Here is a 15372-nt window from a genome sequence, read left to right as displayed (position 1 = left end):
CATTTACATATATATAGTGTATATATGAGAGAGAGTCCTGGTGTGGTGCTGTGGGCTAATGCTGCACCGGACTTCAAAGTCATTTGAACCACAAGATCAGTGGAAACCCTATAGAGGGTGGCTATGGGTGGGGACCAACTCGATGGCACTTCACTATATACATGTATATATATAATGAGGGGGCTTCAAAGAGGTAATAAAATATTCTGTTGTCTTTTAATTTCATTTTTCCATGAACTTTCTGATGCCCCCCTCCTACATACCTGAGGAATCTTCAAAAAGTTCATGAAAAATGGATAGATTAAAAGATAACACAAGTTTTCCATGAACATTTTGAGGCCCCTCTGATATATGCATTTATTTGAGATGATGTTTCAAAGATTAATATCTTAAGGTGCTATCAGACCATAAGTAGATAAAAGATGTAACAAGATAAATAATCTTGGATTAGTGTAAAAACTGAGGAAGACTGTATGATTTCATTTTCTGATTAGTATTAAGATTGTTGTTGTTATTAAGTGCCCTTGAATGACTTCCAACCCATAGCAACCCTGTATAGGGTTTCCAAGGAGCAACTGGTGAGCTTGAACCACCAAGCTTATGGTTCAAACCAACTTTGCAGTCCAGCTTATTAGCCCACAGATAGTTGTTGTTAAGTGCTGTTGAGTCAATTCAACTAACTGTGACCCTGTTTATGGTTTCCGAGGAGCAGCTGGTGGGTTTGAACTGCCAATCTTGTGGTTTACAGTCCAGTGCTGATGCACAGTGCCACACCAGAAGTCCAACCCACAGATTAAAATGGTAAAATTCAAAAGAAATTGTGAAATATTGTAGGATAAATAAGTCTTTTTTTGACACATGGATGTTCATTCATTTATAACTTGGCCCCAATAAAATCTCCTAATATTCTTTGAGCCAGACAGTCTTCATTGTTGTCCCCAAAGAAATACATCTAATGAAGAGAAGCCCCAGATACTGGCAATTTTCTTTAGTTTTATTATATTTATGTCTTATCTCTTCAATAGGATGAAAACATTCCTTTGATTCATGAGCTATATGTTATATTACTTTTGTATTCCTCAAAGAACCTAATAAGATAGTCTTCACATTATAGCTATTGAAACTCACTCACTAAATGTAATCTCTTAGCCTGTAAGCATACACATTTTATATTCATGTCATTTAATGAAATTACTAAAGTTGTCACAGACTCGTCAATGTCTGATGAACCGGGAAGTTTGGAGCACTGTGTTCCCCTCTTATGTCATCTACATTTATTTCTGATTTTCTCCATTTCTCAAATAAGAATAAAATATTTGCCATCGTTGTGATTTTTTTTCTAGGTAAAAATTATTCAATTAAACATTTTAAAATGACAGTTGTGATATCAAGGAGCTAAAGTTTCTGACACCTTCAAATTGTGTCTGCGCAATTTCCCAATACTTGTGGGGAAACCTGCACTTTAATTTTTTTTTTTAGTTCTAGAACTTGGCTGAAAAATAGAAACAGATCATGTCATCCAAAGCTTCAAATATCAGCCTGAAGGAAGGCATAAAGCTTTGTTATCTGTGTGTAAGTTTTCTTATATCTGAAATAAATTAAATCTGTAATTAAAGTTTTGCCTTAGAGTTTTCTGTATAACCACACAGGTTTCTCACACTATCTTCCCATACATTTCTCAGTGGCCAAGTTTTGTTTTCTGCTCTGTTCTTTTACTTTGTTTTACGTGTGTCACATCACAACTAGCTAAGTAAGGAATTAGTATATCCCGTTTTAGGTTGTAAGAGTTTCTGGTTTTGTTAACACAAACTGACCTCAATATTTATTCAAATATATACTTTGGAACTTCAAAAAGTTCATAGAAAAATGGAATTAAAAGATAATCCGTTGTTTTTTTTTAAAGTTTTGAAGCTCCCTCACAGAAAGTGTAACATAATTTATCTGCCATTTGCCTCTACTTATGAAAACTTTGTTGTTGTTAAGTCCCCACTAAGTCAGTTTTGACTAATAGTGACCTTGGAGAGGATTTTAAAGACTATAAATCTTTACAGGAGCAGAAAGCCTCATCTTTCTCTCGTGGAGTAGCCGGCGGACTCGAATCACTGACCTTGTGTTTCAGAGTGCAGTGCTTATCCTACAGAGCCACTGCGCTCCCCCTGCGTATAGAAATAAGTAGCTGTAATTCCCAAACCAAAAGTGTTCAAAATGTTTTCAACTCCACCTCTCCAATATTCTGTCCTTTTGCACATTTTCCCTCCACTCAATACTGAGTCCCTTCCACAGGCTAGACACATTGCTCAGGATGGGAAGACCCAGAATATGTAACAGCCTTACTACCAGCAAGGAGATCCGCCCAGTGAGGATTTTTAATCTTGAAAGAGTTTACTCTGACAATTGTGTTTATCGGTAACTAAGGAAAGAATGTATCATCTTCCTTCTGAGTGATCAAAATCCACAGGCCATGTGCTCATGAATCCTGGACCTCAAATCATAGTTCCTCCGTTTACTATCTATGCCACTCTGGCTACTTGCTTAGTGTAAGTCTGTCTCAGTATTCTCCTCCAAGAGAAAACATTTTAAAGTTTCATGCAATGCGGGTATTCCCAGTGCATGATCTTCTATAGTGTAACTAGTAAATGCTACTCCTAGTATATTACAAGTATTTCCTTCTTAATATCACTAAAAAACACAAAAACAAACCTCTGCATTCTTGGAAACATCTAAGGGACAGGTGAAAGAAATATCTACAAACAAGAATAAGAAGCAATAGCCTAGAAAAAGGGTAGGAAAAGTAACTAATTATTGACTTTACAAACCTCAAGTGAGAAGACTATTTGAAGAATTGCACTAGACTTCCAAATGCTACAGAGAAAGAGGGTTTACACTTAGCTTTGTGCTGTGTTGGTGAACAAACTGATCATCTGACAAAAGTAACTCCTCTCTCTCAGTGTGGAACCCTGGTCTTACAGAATGTTGTGTGCTTTACTAATTAATGAGTCAAAGATTTTACAGCCCTATCTATACATTAAACCATTTTTCAATGTTAAAAAAAAAAATCAAGTGCAGTCCCTGCCAGGAAATTAAATGAAAGGTCAGTTGAGAACCACAGATTTATGCCAGTAGAACACTGAAGAATTAAAGCAAAAAATAGTGTCACAGTTAAAAATGTAAGCCTGGATTTAAAATTCCATCTCGGCTTCTTCTTGCTTATTTAAGCAGTAGGTTTGTTTCAGAAAGCCCTCTGTGCTTAATTTCAAAAAGAAATAACAGAACTATGTGATCACTAAAGATACTTGAGTACACAGTAGAATGATTTGTTACTGTTGTCAGTTTGTATCATCTGCATATCACAGGGTGTTAATGAGTCTTCCTCCAATCCTGATACCACTTTTCTCTTCATATAACCCAGTTTCTCGGATTATTTGCTCAATATGCAATATAAGTCTATGTATATAGGTTCCTTATGAGCACAATTAAATGTTCCGGAGTACTAATTCTTCACAATGTTGTCCATCATTTGTCATGATCCAAACAATTGAAAGCCTTTGCATAGTCGAAACTACCAGCTGTTCTGCAGGAGAAAGATAAGGCTTTCTGCTCTCATGAAGATTTAGAGCCTCAGAAACTGTATAGGGTCGCTGTGAGGTGGAACCGATTCCACGGCACATAACAACAACAACAAACTGTTTCCAGTATTCTCTGCTTTCAGCCAGGATCCGTCTGACATCAGCAATGATATCTCTCATTCCATGTCCTCATCTAAATCTGGCAGTTCCCTGTCCATGTAATCTTGCAGTTGATTTTGGATTATCTTTAGCAAAATTTTACTTGTATGAGATACTAATGACACTGTCTGGTGACTTCCTTTTTCTATTGGGTCTGCTCTCTTTGGAATGGGCACAAATGTGGATCTTCCAGTCAGTTGGCCAGGGAGTTGCCTTCCAAATTTCTTGGCAGAGATGAGTAAGTGCCTCAGTGTTTTGTCAGTTTTTTAGGTGATTTCAAATTGTATTTCATTAATTTCCAGAGCTGTGTACTTCGCCAATGGCATCAATGCACCTTGGACTTCTTCCTTCAGTATCATTGGCTCTTGAAATAGTTGAACATCTACCATCTCTTTTTGGTGCAGTGACTGCATATTCCTTCCATCTTCTTTGGATGCTTTCTGCTTCATTCAGTATTTTGCCCATAGACTCTTTCAATATTTCAAGTTGAGGACTGAGTTTTTTCTTCATTTCCTTTAGTTTGAGAAATGCTAAGGGATATGTACCAGTGGTGTGTTCTTCTCTTTTTGCTTTCTAACTCCAGGTCTTTGCAAATTTTGTTCTTGACTTTGTCATCTCAAGTTACCCTTTGAAATTTTCTATTTAGCTGTATTAACCCCTCATTTCTTCCATTTGCTTTAGCATCTCTACTCTGGAGAGCAAGTTTCAGAGTCTCTTCTGTCAGCCATTTTGATCTTTTCCTTCCTTCTTGTCTTACTGACCTTTTGCTTTCTTCCTTTATGATGTTATTGATGTCATCCCACAACTCTTCCGGTCTTCAGTCTTTATTGTCTAATTCATCAAATCTGTTCTTCAGATGATCTCTACTTTCAGGTGGGATATATTCAAGGTTTTGGCTCTCATGGGCTTGTTTTTATTTTCTTCATCTTTAGCCTGAATTTGCATATGAGCAATGGTCTATTCCATAGTCTGCCCTGACCTTGTTTTGGATGACGGTATGACACTTTTCCATCATCTCTTTCTACAGATGTAATCTTTTTGATTTTTGTGTATTTCACTTGGTGAGGTCCATGTGTATAGTCATCTTTTGTGTGGTTTAAAAAGGTGTTTGCAATGGAGAAGTCATTGGTCTTACAAAATTCTATCATGTGATATCCATCATTGTCTATCATTAAGGCCATATTTTCCAATGACTGATCCTTCTCCTTTGCTCCCAACCTTTGCATTCCAAACAATAGTAATTATCAATACATCTTGATTGCATGTTTGATCAATTTCAGACTAAATAAATTTATAGAATTCTTCAGTTTCATTATCACTGGCTATAGTGATGGGTGTATATATTTGAATAATAGTGGTATTAACTGGTCTTCCTTGTAGGCAAATCGATATTATCCTATTACAGGCAGCATTGTACTTCAACACATATCTTGATATGTTTTTTTCTGATGTTGAATGCGTCACCATTCCTCTTCAATTTGTCATTCTCGGCATGGTAGCCCTTGTGACGGTCAGATCCAGTCCATTTCAGCTCACTATTGCCTTGGATGTTTATGTGTTCCATTTTATTTTTGACAACACCCAATTTTCCTAGATTTATATTTTGTATATTTCCTGTTTGGATTATTAAGGGATATTTATTGCTGTTTCTCTTCATTTTGAGTTGTGCCCTATCAGCAAATGAAAGTCCCGGAGGTTTTACTCAATTCGCATCATCATGGTCAACTCTACTTTGAGGAGGCAGCTCTTCCCCAATCATATTTTGAGTGCCTTCCAATCTGAGAAGCAACTCCTATGGCACTATAGCTGACAATATATTCTGGTATTCTTCATCATGTTTCAAGAGTCAATATTCTGGTGCTATCTGACAGTGTCCCACTGCTATTCATAATGTTGTCAGTGACTAAATATTCGGATGTAGTCTGTGGCTCCTTCTTCCTGTCTGTCTTTGTCTGGAAGCTCATCTGAAAGCTGTCCACCTTGGATGACAATGGCAGAGCTTCCAGAATCACAGCAACACACAGGCCACCACAGTATGACACACTGACAGATGAGTGGTGGCCGAGACTATAATGCTTAATAAATTTTGAGTCATTTTCTTCTGAAAATCTCAGTCTAAATTCCTAAACTGTGTTCATGATTGGGGGGATTTAGGCACTGCAATAAACTGACATTATCTGGATCTCTTTCCTTCTTATTTTTTGTTTAACCTTTATGAAATCAGTCTATTAATTTACAAATAATCAAACTGGGTTCTATGCAAGAGAAATTCACAAAGCCCTATTTTAAAATGGATTTCAAAGTGGAATAATCCGTTTACTGGTTTCCAAGCTTGTTGGGTATCCAGAACTTTCCTCAAGACTTTATTATAGCAATTCTTTGAGAGCTCCCATTAGTATCTTCATTTTACAGGTGAGAAAGCCATGTTTGGAGGAGTTGAATGACTTTCTCAGACATCTCCTTCAAGAACTTGAGTTTTTAAAGCACCTCACTCCCCTAATATACACATGTGAGGACCCAGGAAACCACAGACATCCAGTTGGAGCCTAAGAGCACAGCCCTCCACGGAGGGATGCTTATTCCCTGACACAATGGACACTTTGTGGAGAAGCTGAGTTTAGCAAATTTTGACCCTCTACCTGTTGTTATTGTTAAATGCCATCGAGGAGGTTCCAACTCATAGCAGCCCTATGTAAGATTTCCAAGGAGCAGCTGGTAGGTTTGAACCATCAACCCTGTGGCTAGAAGTCCAGTGCTTATTCTACAGTGCCACACCATGACTCTGTTGTTGGTTAGTGCTGTCAAGATAGTTCTGACTCATAGAAACTCTATATAGGAGCCGCTGGTGAGTTTGAACCGTCAACCTTTTGGTTAGCAGTCCAGTTCTTATCCTACAGCATCACACTAGGACTCCTGCCTTGCTGTTGTTGTTGTTAAATACCACTGAGTTGATTCTGCCCATTGTATAAGATTTCCGAGGAGGAGCTGGTGAGCTTGAACTGCCAATGTTGTGGTATGGTAATTTGAATATTTTATCATCCTGTTTTCTGAAGTGATTTGAATGAAATGATGAAAGTAAGTATGGAACAGACATTCTCTTAAGGGTTCTTGGTGCTTATTCTCTATTGAATTTGAGTCAAAATATCTCAATGATAACCATATTTTTGTTTTAAAAGCATGGATCAGGAATGTGCATGTAAAAAGTGTCATGTTCCATGCTCTTTCTTTTCCAGTGTGAGTGAGTGACAGGGTTTCTAGTTGTGGGAACTACTGAATATACGATTCTAAATAAAGTATGGGGACAAGGTGTTTTTAAATATACACTATGGTTTTGACAGGCAGAGTACTATTCTTCAGATTAATTTGTAGTTTTTAATATAGGTCAAGTTTTCCCTTTTTTTTTTTTTTTGTAAGTTTTTATTGTGAACTGAGTGATAGTTTACATGGGAGAACATTGGCTTTACACCACTGTTTCATTGCAATAATTACAATCCCTTCCATGCATCATCATTCAACAGTATTTGTTTCCATTCCCTGTTTTGTTTTTATTTGTTTTGGAGGGAGAGAGATGTACACAGAAACACTCAGGAATATATAATTAAAACAACCAAAGGGCATATTCTGCAAGCCTGCCTCCTGGCCACCAGCACTGTCCCTCTCTTTCCATAAGTCCTGAGTCCTGAGTCCTCAGCTGCTCCCTCTCTCCATGTCCTTGTCACTATCTTTATCTCTCATATCGCTGATTTTCTGGATCAGGTTCTGCATTCCACTTGTGCTCTTCTCCCTTGATGGTCCTAGGGTCCTCTGTATGTGGACTGTAATATTAACCACTCCTCCATTTTTGTTGCAAGACTTCTACCTTTACACTCGTGACAGTCATAATTAGTCATGATAACAATTACACACTATTGAATTACAGGAATCTTTTCCCCATATTTTTTCACCAGACCCATCTAGACAAGATGAAAACTATTCAGTAGGGCCTCTATCTTCCCCTGCATACTCTTAAATTAAACTCCCTCTAAGCCAGTCACTTGGTACCTTTATAGCCTCCTCATTTTAGGTAGCCACTCCCTAAGTTGCTTGTCCCTATCTACCCTGTATACAGAGAGGGTAGGATTGATAATTGATGTGAAGATGACTTCCCTCTCAATATTTTGAGTTTCTACATCCATAAGTATAGGTCAAGTTCATCAAATTGTAGCAATTTACACTTGTTTCCTTTATCAATTTTTTTTTTAATCTTCCTCTAATTGAGCTCTGATTATCAAGCCATTGAGGCTAGGTCAAATGGGTTCCCTGTTTTCTTTAAAAAGTAAGATTAAGCTTCCTTTCAGAGTTGAAAAAACATTCTGTTTGTTATAGTGACTCTTTGAAGAGATTTATTTAAGAGTGGAAAACTGTGTAGTATATGACTTATTTTATCCTTTACCAAAAAAAATAAAAAATACATTTTTAAAGAAGTTATTTTTACTTAAACAACTTCTATTCTGATTTTTTTATTCAATGTTAAATGTTGATTTACCAGATGCATGATTTACCAGATGAGTGGTTTTAACATTATAAAAGTCATCATCTAAACAAATCAAAATCTTTCAACATTCTGAAACAGAACCAATGAAAACGGATTATAACACAGGAGAAATGATAAGAAAATCAGAATGAACCAGCTTCAGCTTTAGAAGTTCTGGCACAATGACAACTGAGCATAGAAGATTCAGAAAGACTTTATGCCCCTCTTATTTTTTCCATATTTGTCAGCTGGAAGAAAAAGTCTATTTGCTACTACATTAAGAGCAATTTCTTACAGATGACAAGTCTTCAACCTAAATTCCAAACACATTAGAAAATTTCACATTATCTTTTCATTTTGCACAATTCAGAAAGGAACTCACATAAAGCAAGTGTCCCATCTAAACTGTATTCTCCACACTTATCTCTGTATCGCAGAAAGACTGAGTCACTTTGTTAATTTGTAAGAGTGCTCTTCATTTCTGGTATGCAAAAAAAGAAGAAAAAAAGTGACTCTTACATGTGTCTAACCCAATGGTTCAAGTTAATTAGACTATAATGTGCAGACTCCGAGTTATACAATATTTTTCATAATAATTATATGCTATGGAGACATCTATTAAAAGCCTAAAGTGATCATTTAAATGCAAAATCCCTGATAGAACTCCATTATATTTTTCATACTAAATTAACATTACAGACTTCTAAAGGATGCTTTAATTAGGCATGGATGTTATCAGCAATATTTGGCAAAATAAAATCTGTCACTGTGAAATATTCATTACGTTCAATTTCTGTCAGTCAATATTAAGTGTTTTCTGAACCTAAGGGTGTCAGCTAAAAGCTAAGTTAGAAACCAAAAATCCTCACACAAACCTCCTTCTTAAGTGTCTCATAAAAATACATGACCAATAGGTGCCTTTGTACTTTTTAATTGCCAAACAACTGGCTTCTCTGTCATCCTGTATACTCAGAGGCTCCATTAGGAGATTGTCTTAATGCTCCATAGAGCAAAAAACAAAAAGTCTATACTAATTTAAATACATATCCTTCATAGGGCAACTTGAATGCGATGTGTCTGTGTGTGGATTTGTATACACCCTTAGAAAAATGTCATGGCCAGTGGGGGGTGAAGGGATGCAATCAGAGAGGACCAGGGAGTTGACAGAGATGCTGAGACAAAAAAAGGGATACACAAAAGACCTGAACAGCTCAAGAGGTAAATAATCACAGGCCAAGGCAGCGCAATGCTGGGAAATTCAGCTGGGATGCTTACCCGTAATTTTCCCGTTGGCTTCCAAGGGAGGCTGCCAGCTCACAATGACAGCACGTGGCTTCCCTTCTCGAGTAATGACTGTCAGATCCTTGGGAGCAGAGGTCGGGGCTGTGAGATGAGACAGGGAGAAAGCCTTTGTCATTGAAAGAAAACAGACATTTGTGGAACTTTTAATCATGATGCTGACACTCCGAATCCATCATGAAGTGTAGCATGTTTATTTTGCCATTTACAATTTCTTTCAAGGGTTTGAAACAAAAATAGAAACATTAATGATTTCCCACAGAAGCTAAGTGACTTCCAAAGGTGAGACTATAAAGAGGGGAAAAGCAGAACCAGCATTTTCAAGTGGCCTCTACACTAACTGTGAAGACCATTATGCAAACAAAGGAATCCATACACACTCAGTGAGATTCATAGCTACATATCTCCAAGACACAAAATTCTGTAACAACTGTTGAATTTATAACTGAAATGTCAAGTAATTATGTATTGCCTTAAACGGCACAGAAATGAGTAAATCTCAGGTTAAAACATCATGCTTAAGTAAATATTATTGTTATATGCCATCAAGTCAGTTCTGACTCATAACGACCCTGTATAGGGTTTCTGAGAAGCAGCTGTGAGTTTGAACTGCTAACCTTATAGTTAGCAGTCCAGTGATTATCCTACAGCACCTCACCAGGACTCCTGGGTAAATGTTAGATCTTATTTAAAGAAGAAGTCAAAGAAATAGTTTTGAAAAATACAAGGAATCCACAGGGGCCTTCGTATCATCCTGGCATAAAACCTGTCCTTCTTAAAGCTCCTTTTTACACAGTGTGTTCCATGAAAATTTAAATATGCCTTAAACTCCTGGGTTCTTCCTCATTTGCTTGTGTGATTCTTCTATACTGGAAGCTATGTCACCAGCATTTCAAAGACCATCATGGTCCCCCATGATGGACAGGTGTCAGCAGAGTTCCAAGACTGAGACTGACCAGGAAGAAGGCTTAATATTAGCCAATGAAAACTCTATGGATCATAAGAGAATATTGTCCGATATAGTGCTAGAAGAGGAGCCCCTAGTTTTTAATAAACTACACAGGGCCACAAGAATGGACTCAAATACCAATGATTACCAAGACGGTACAGAATGTAGCAATGTTTCATTCTGCTGTACATGGGTTGCCATGAGTCAGAGACAACTTGACAACTATGAACAATATGACATGAGGCTAGCTTTCCTTCTAGGCAGCTCACAAGGCCCCAAGTGCATTATCTGTAGTCTCTTTTTGTTACTTTTAGTTTGAAATAGGCAGGTGGGTTCTCTGGTTGGGTTCTGGATGAAGTTTTCTTATCTCCATGTAGGAATGCTTGCCTTACACAAAATAAATAGAACTTCATCTTATTTCCAAACTTACCCTCATTCTCTCCACTCCCTGATTCTTCTGTTGGTCTAATGTGCAGAATCTGGGCATTATCAACATTCTACTTCCAATTTTGTTTTTTATAGAATTTCACATATGGGGCTAATAATAGGAGATAACTAATCATTCCAATTTATCAGACCATTTTATTTTCAAAACCACTAAGATCCCAGGTTAGTAAAAGTGGCACATAATTGTAATTAAAAATTTCAAACACCAAAATGCAAAAACAAAAAAAAACAAACAAAATCGAAACAAGAAGGAGGAAAAGTAGGAGAAAGAGAAGGGTGGAAGAACAGAAGAAGGATGAAGAAAAGATAAAGGGCAGTAAATACATTTAGGTCAAGTATAATCTCTCCCTCAGTAAAGAGACCACATATTTCATTGTTAACGATGTGGATGAAGATTCTAGCTTGGAGACCTCTGGCAAGAAAAGCAAATTTGATATAGTAAGATAACAGATTTAAATAAGAGTTATTTTCATCAAGATATAATTCAAAATATTTTCTAGGTTAGACAGCAAGATAAGATATAGTTACCAATTTACTTAGATAGTGGTTACGAATCAGGCTGTGAACCTTAAGATCAGCAGTTCAAAACTACCAGCTGTTCCGTGGGAGAAAAGATGAAGCTTTCTGCTCCCGTAAAGATTTACAGCCTCGGAAACCCTGTACAGGGTCGCTATGGGTCGGAATCGACTCGACAGCACACAACAACAACATGGTGTTGTGGGACAATGCACTGGACTGAAAGGTCAGCTTGAATCATAAGTTTGCTGGTTCAAATTCACCAACTGCTCCTTGGAAATCCTATATAAGATTGCTATGAGTTGGAAACAATTTGAGGGCACTTAACAATTGTAAGGAACATAATCAAGATTTTTGTTATTGAAATCTGTCTTTTTAACAAGTCAGAAGTTTGTTTTCATTTAACTATGCAAAAATTCATTTAGAAAAAGAATTTACTTAGAAAACAGTCAAATGATTAGATTGCTTCACTGAATCTGTTGTAGTATTCAGAACGGTAAAACAGCTCTTAGACTTTGTTGTTGTTGTTGTTATGTGCTATTCAGTCAGTTCAGATTCATACCCACCGAATGTACAACAAAGCAAAATGCTGACTCTCCAGTGACAGACTCACGATTCCTGGTATGTTTGAGGCCATTTTACAGTCACTGTGTGTCAGGGCACTGAGTGACTCAGAAGGACTCCATATACGGTGGTAGGGGTGGTGGTTAGGTGCCGTGGAGTCGGTTCTGACTCTTAGCAACCCTGTACAGGGTTTCCGAAGCTGTAAATCTTCACGGGAGCAGAAAGCCTCATCTTTCTTCTGCAGAACCGCTGGTAGTTTTGAACTTTGACCTTTAGCAGACTGACTCATAACCACTATGATAACATAGCTCCTTCCACATACATGAGGGGACTAAAAATACCATGGCTTAGATTGTTGTTGTTGTTAAATGCTGTGCAGTCAGGTCTGAGGAGCAACTGATGAGTTTGAACTGCTGACCTTGTGATTCAAACTGACCTTGCAGTCCAGTGCTTATCCTGCAGAGCCACAGCTGGACTCCATGACTTAGATTAAAACTACATTAATTCTCAAAGTGACATCTTTGCATTTTAAGATTTTAAAGAGGTCTTTTGGAACAGATTTGTCCAATGCAATATGGCATCTTTTTTTTTTTTTTTTTTGAATGCTGTTTCTATGGATTTTGATTGTGGATACAAGTAAACTAAAATCCTTGACAACTTCAATATTTTCTTAAAACATTAAAGATTGTGTCATTAAAACAAACACAAAATACAACTAAATAAGCATTCAACTGCAAGGTCAGTTTGAACTGCAAACTCACCAGCTGCTCCTCAGAAACCCTAAACAGGTTATGGCTAGGAACCAACCCGATGGCACTTAACAACAAGAATAAAAAATCTAATCCTGGTGTTATGAAAATTCTTTTTCCTTAAGTCATGTGAATACTAGTAATGGAAAGGCTTTTATTGGAATTTATGTCTTACATTTTTTATCATATGAACTGCACACTATTTCTTAATATTTGAAAGAAATGTACTCTTAATGAAACCAGTTATCCGTATGAAGTGGAGCAGAATGTCTCTGGCCTGCTCCTTTCCAGTCTCTAGAATGATGCATGTGGTGATCTGTTAGAAAAACACATCATTTAAACCCCTGGGTTTAAATTACTTCAATGACGAGCCATCATCTTCGAATTGAAGGTAAATACTTAAATACGAGGAGGCTTCCAAAAGTTTGTGTAAAAATTCTCTGAGAAGATAATAGAATTTTTCTACAACCTGTCTGAAATCCCCTCAGACAAAACAAGTACCAGGCCTTCCAAGATCTAGGCACTACTTTCTTTTACCACATCATCTCTCCTTGTTGTCCCATGAAGACTGTGTTCTAGACACCATAACGCTTTAAGCATCTCTTGAACATATCTCTCAGACACCGGCTTGTGTGTTTTGCTCAGGCTGTTCTTGCCCTTTGGAAAGCCTTGGAATGGGGGAGTGATGAGCCATCTAGGACCAAACATCACTTCATTTGTGAAACCTTCTCCAAACAAAAATATTGCTGGTGTTAAGTGCCGTCGAGTTGGTTTTGACCTGTAGCGACCTTGCATATAGTTTCCAAGAAGCAGATGGTGAACTTGAACCACTGACCTTGCGGTTCAGACTGACTTTTTAGTCCAGAGCATTAACCCACAGTACCATACCATGACTCACCCAGACAAAATTAGACATTTTAATCTATTTGCTCTGATTTTATCTTCTCTATAATTCTGTGATTAAACTTTATTGTTCCTTTAGGTATTCTTTTGTGTTTCTAAAATATATATTTTTCTTTTTCACTGTATTATAATTCTGTTAAAGATCCAGCCTGTATCTGTCTCACTTCCTTTTATATCAAGGGCTGACACCAGTACTTCCCACTTATCATAGAAAAAGTTTGTAATTAGCATCTTAGTCCACTATAGAAAGCATTGCCTGGTAGTTTCTCTGGCTTGGAAATATTTTTTTCCTACATTTGAATACCATCAAAAGTGTATGTATGGAAGGTAGGACTCATGATCTGGGAGATGTCAGCCATGAAAACTAGTAGGTGTTTGTTGCTTGGACTGTTCGGTATTGCACATCTCTTCCTTCTTTTAGAGAGGCACTCAGCTTTTGCCTTTGGAGAACAAGCTTCTCTCTGTTTTATGTGGGCGTGGTATGAGCATCGATTGAGAATTTTATGCTGTTCGCACCACTGTCTCTCAAGTTGTGTGACCAACTGACCCAAGCAATGCCAATCTGTTTCCTCTCCTGGAAAACTGAATATTGATATAAGGAAGGAAAAGTATTACACTAGCAGAACTTTAGACGGTATTTCATTAGCTCCTGATCTCTAGATCCCGGGAGGAATGGTGGTTCCTGTCTCTTCCCAAAGCCTGCTATTTGAAATTTTCAATTTTTTAAAGCCACTCAGTGTATTCCCAGTTATTTTTCTGTTATTTACATTTACCAGAATACAGTGAAAGGTTGGTCACATAAACATACACAATGAAATGTATTTCAAGAATTTGTCAACCACTGTCATTTTTATCATGAGCAATTTCGGCACAAGGGCATAGCAATCAGCATCCCCCAACAGCCTTTACATTATTGCAGAATTAGAAGCAAACCCTGCAAGTTATTTCATTCACTTTATTTCCTTCTCACAGTTATAAAAATCTCCAGACACTTGTGAATTACTTCTTGCTTCTCATCATCACCCAGGGATCTCATCCACATGCTATTTACACCTTTGTCTGGATCATTATCCGATTTGACAGTCACCCTTCCTACTAACTGCATTTCAAGTTAATATCTTTTTGCCAGCAATGGGTCTCACCACTGGTGTTACTATAAGGCTAGAAAGTTGATGAGAAATCAATAGGGTGCATTTATCAAGTCAGGTGATGGTGTGCACTTAAAGCTTAATAAAGGGGAAACAAATGAATTTGCTTGCATGAAGGGAAACTTATTATGCATTAGGAGACAATTAGTACTCTTCTTTCACTCAGGGAAGACCAAATATCTTACATTTAATTCCTTTCGTCTCCTTTTAAATAATAATAAAAATAATGGAAACGTTTTTCTTCTCCAAATAGCAGGTAACTCAATCAGCTGTTGTTATTCTTCCTAAGAAGCTGTGAATAGTGGCTTTCAGGACAGGATTCTGGGAGGAAGAATCCATCTATGCAAAGCATTGAACATAGAAAATTAAGATGTTACCATTAATTCAGGTCAACTAAAAAACTTATTATAGAAATAATCACTCACAAAATGTAGAAATATACACAATATACTCTCTACTAGTTAGGTATTAAGTGCTGTTGTTGTTTTTTGTTAGCTGCCATCAAGTTGGTTCCAACTCATAGTGACTCTGTTTAGGGTCTTAAAGGCTTCAAATCACT

General features: G+C 37.2%; 1 protein-coding gene across 1 annotated transcript in view; it reads right to left on the bottom strand.

Moving 5' to 3' along the window:
* DCC (deleted in colorectal carcinoma) overlaps positions 1-15372 on the bottom strand; it is a 1585944-nt gene that overhangs the window by 190518 nt on the left and 1380054 nt on the right. The window contains exon 19 of the mRNA XM_006837499.1: positions 9514-9621. Within this exon, the coding sequence (XP_006837562.1) occupies positions 9514-9621 (108 nt within the window). The remainder of the gene's footprint in view (positions 1-9513; positions 9622-15372) is intronic.

The sequence above is a fragment of the Chrysochloris asiatica genome, unplaced genomic scaffold, assembly GCF_000296735.1.
Source record: "Chrysochloris asiatica unplaced genomic scaffold, ChrAsi1.0 scaffold00021, whole genome shotgun sequence".
Taxonomy (NCBI): domain Eukaryota; kingdom Metazoa; phylum Chordata; class Mammalia; order Afrosoricida; family Chrysochloridae; genus Chrysochloris; species Chrysochloris asiatica.
Note: the sequence above shows the minus strand (reverse complement) of the source record. Positions and strands in the feature narration are given on the sequence as shown.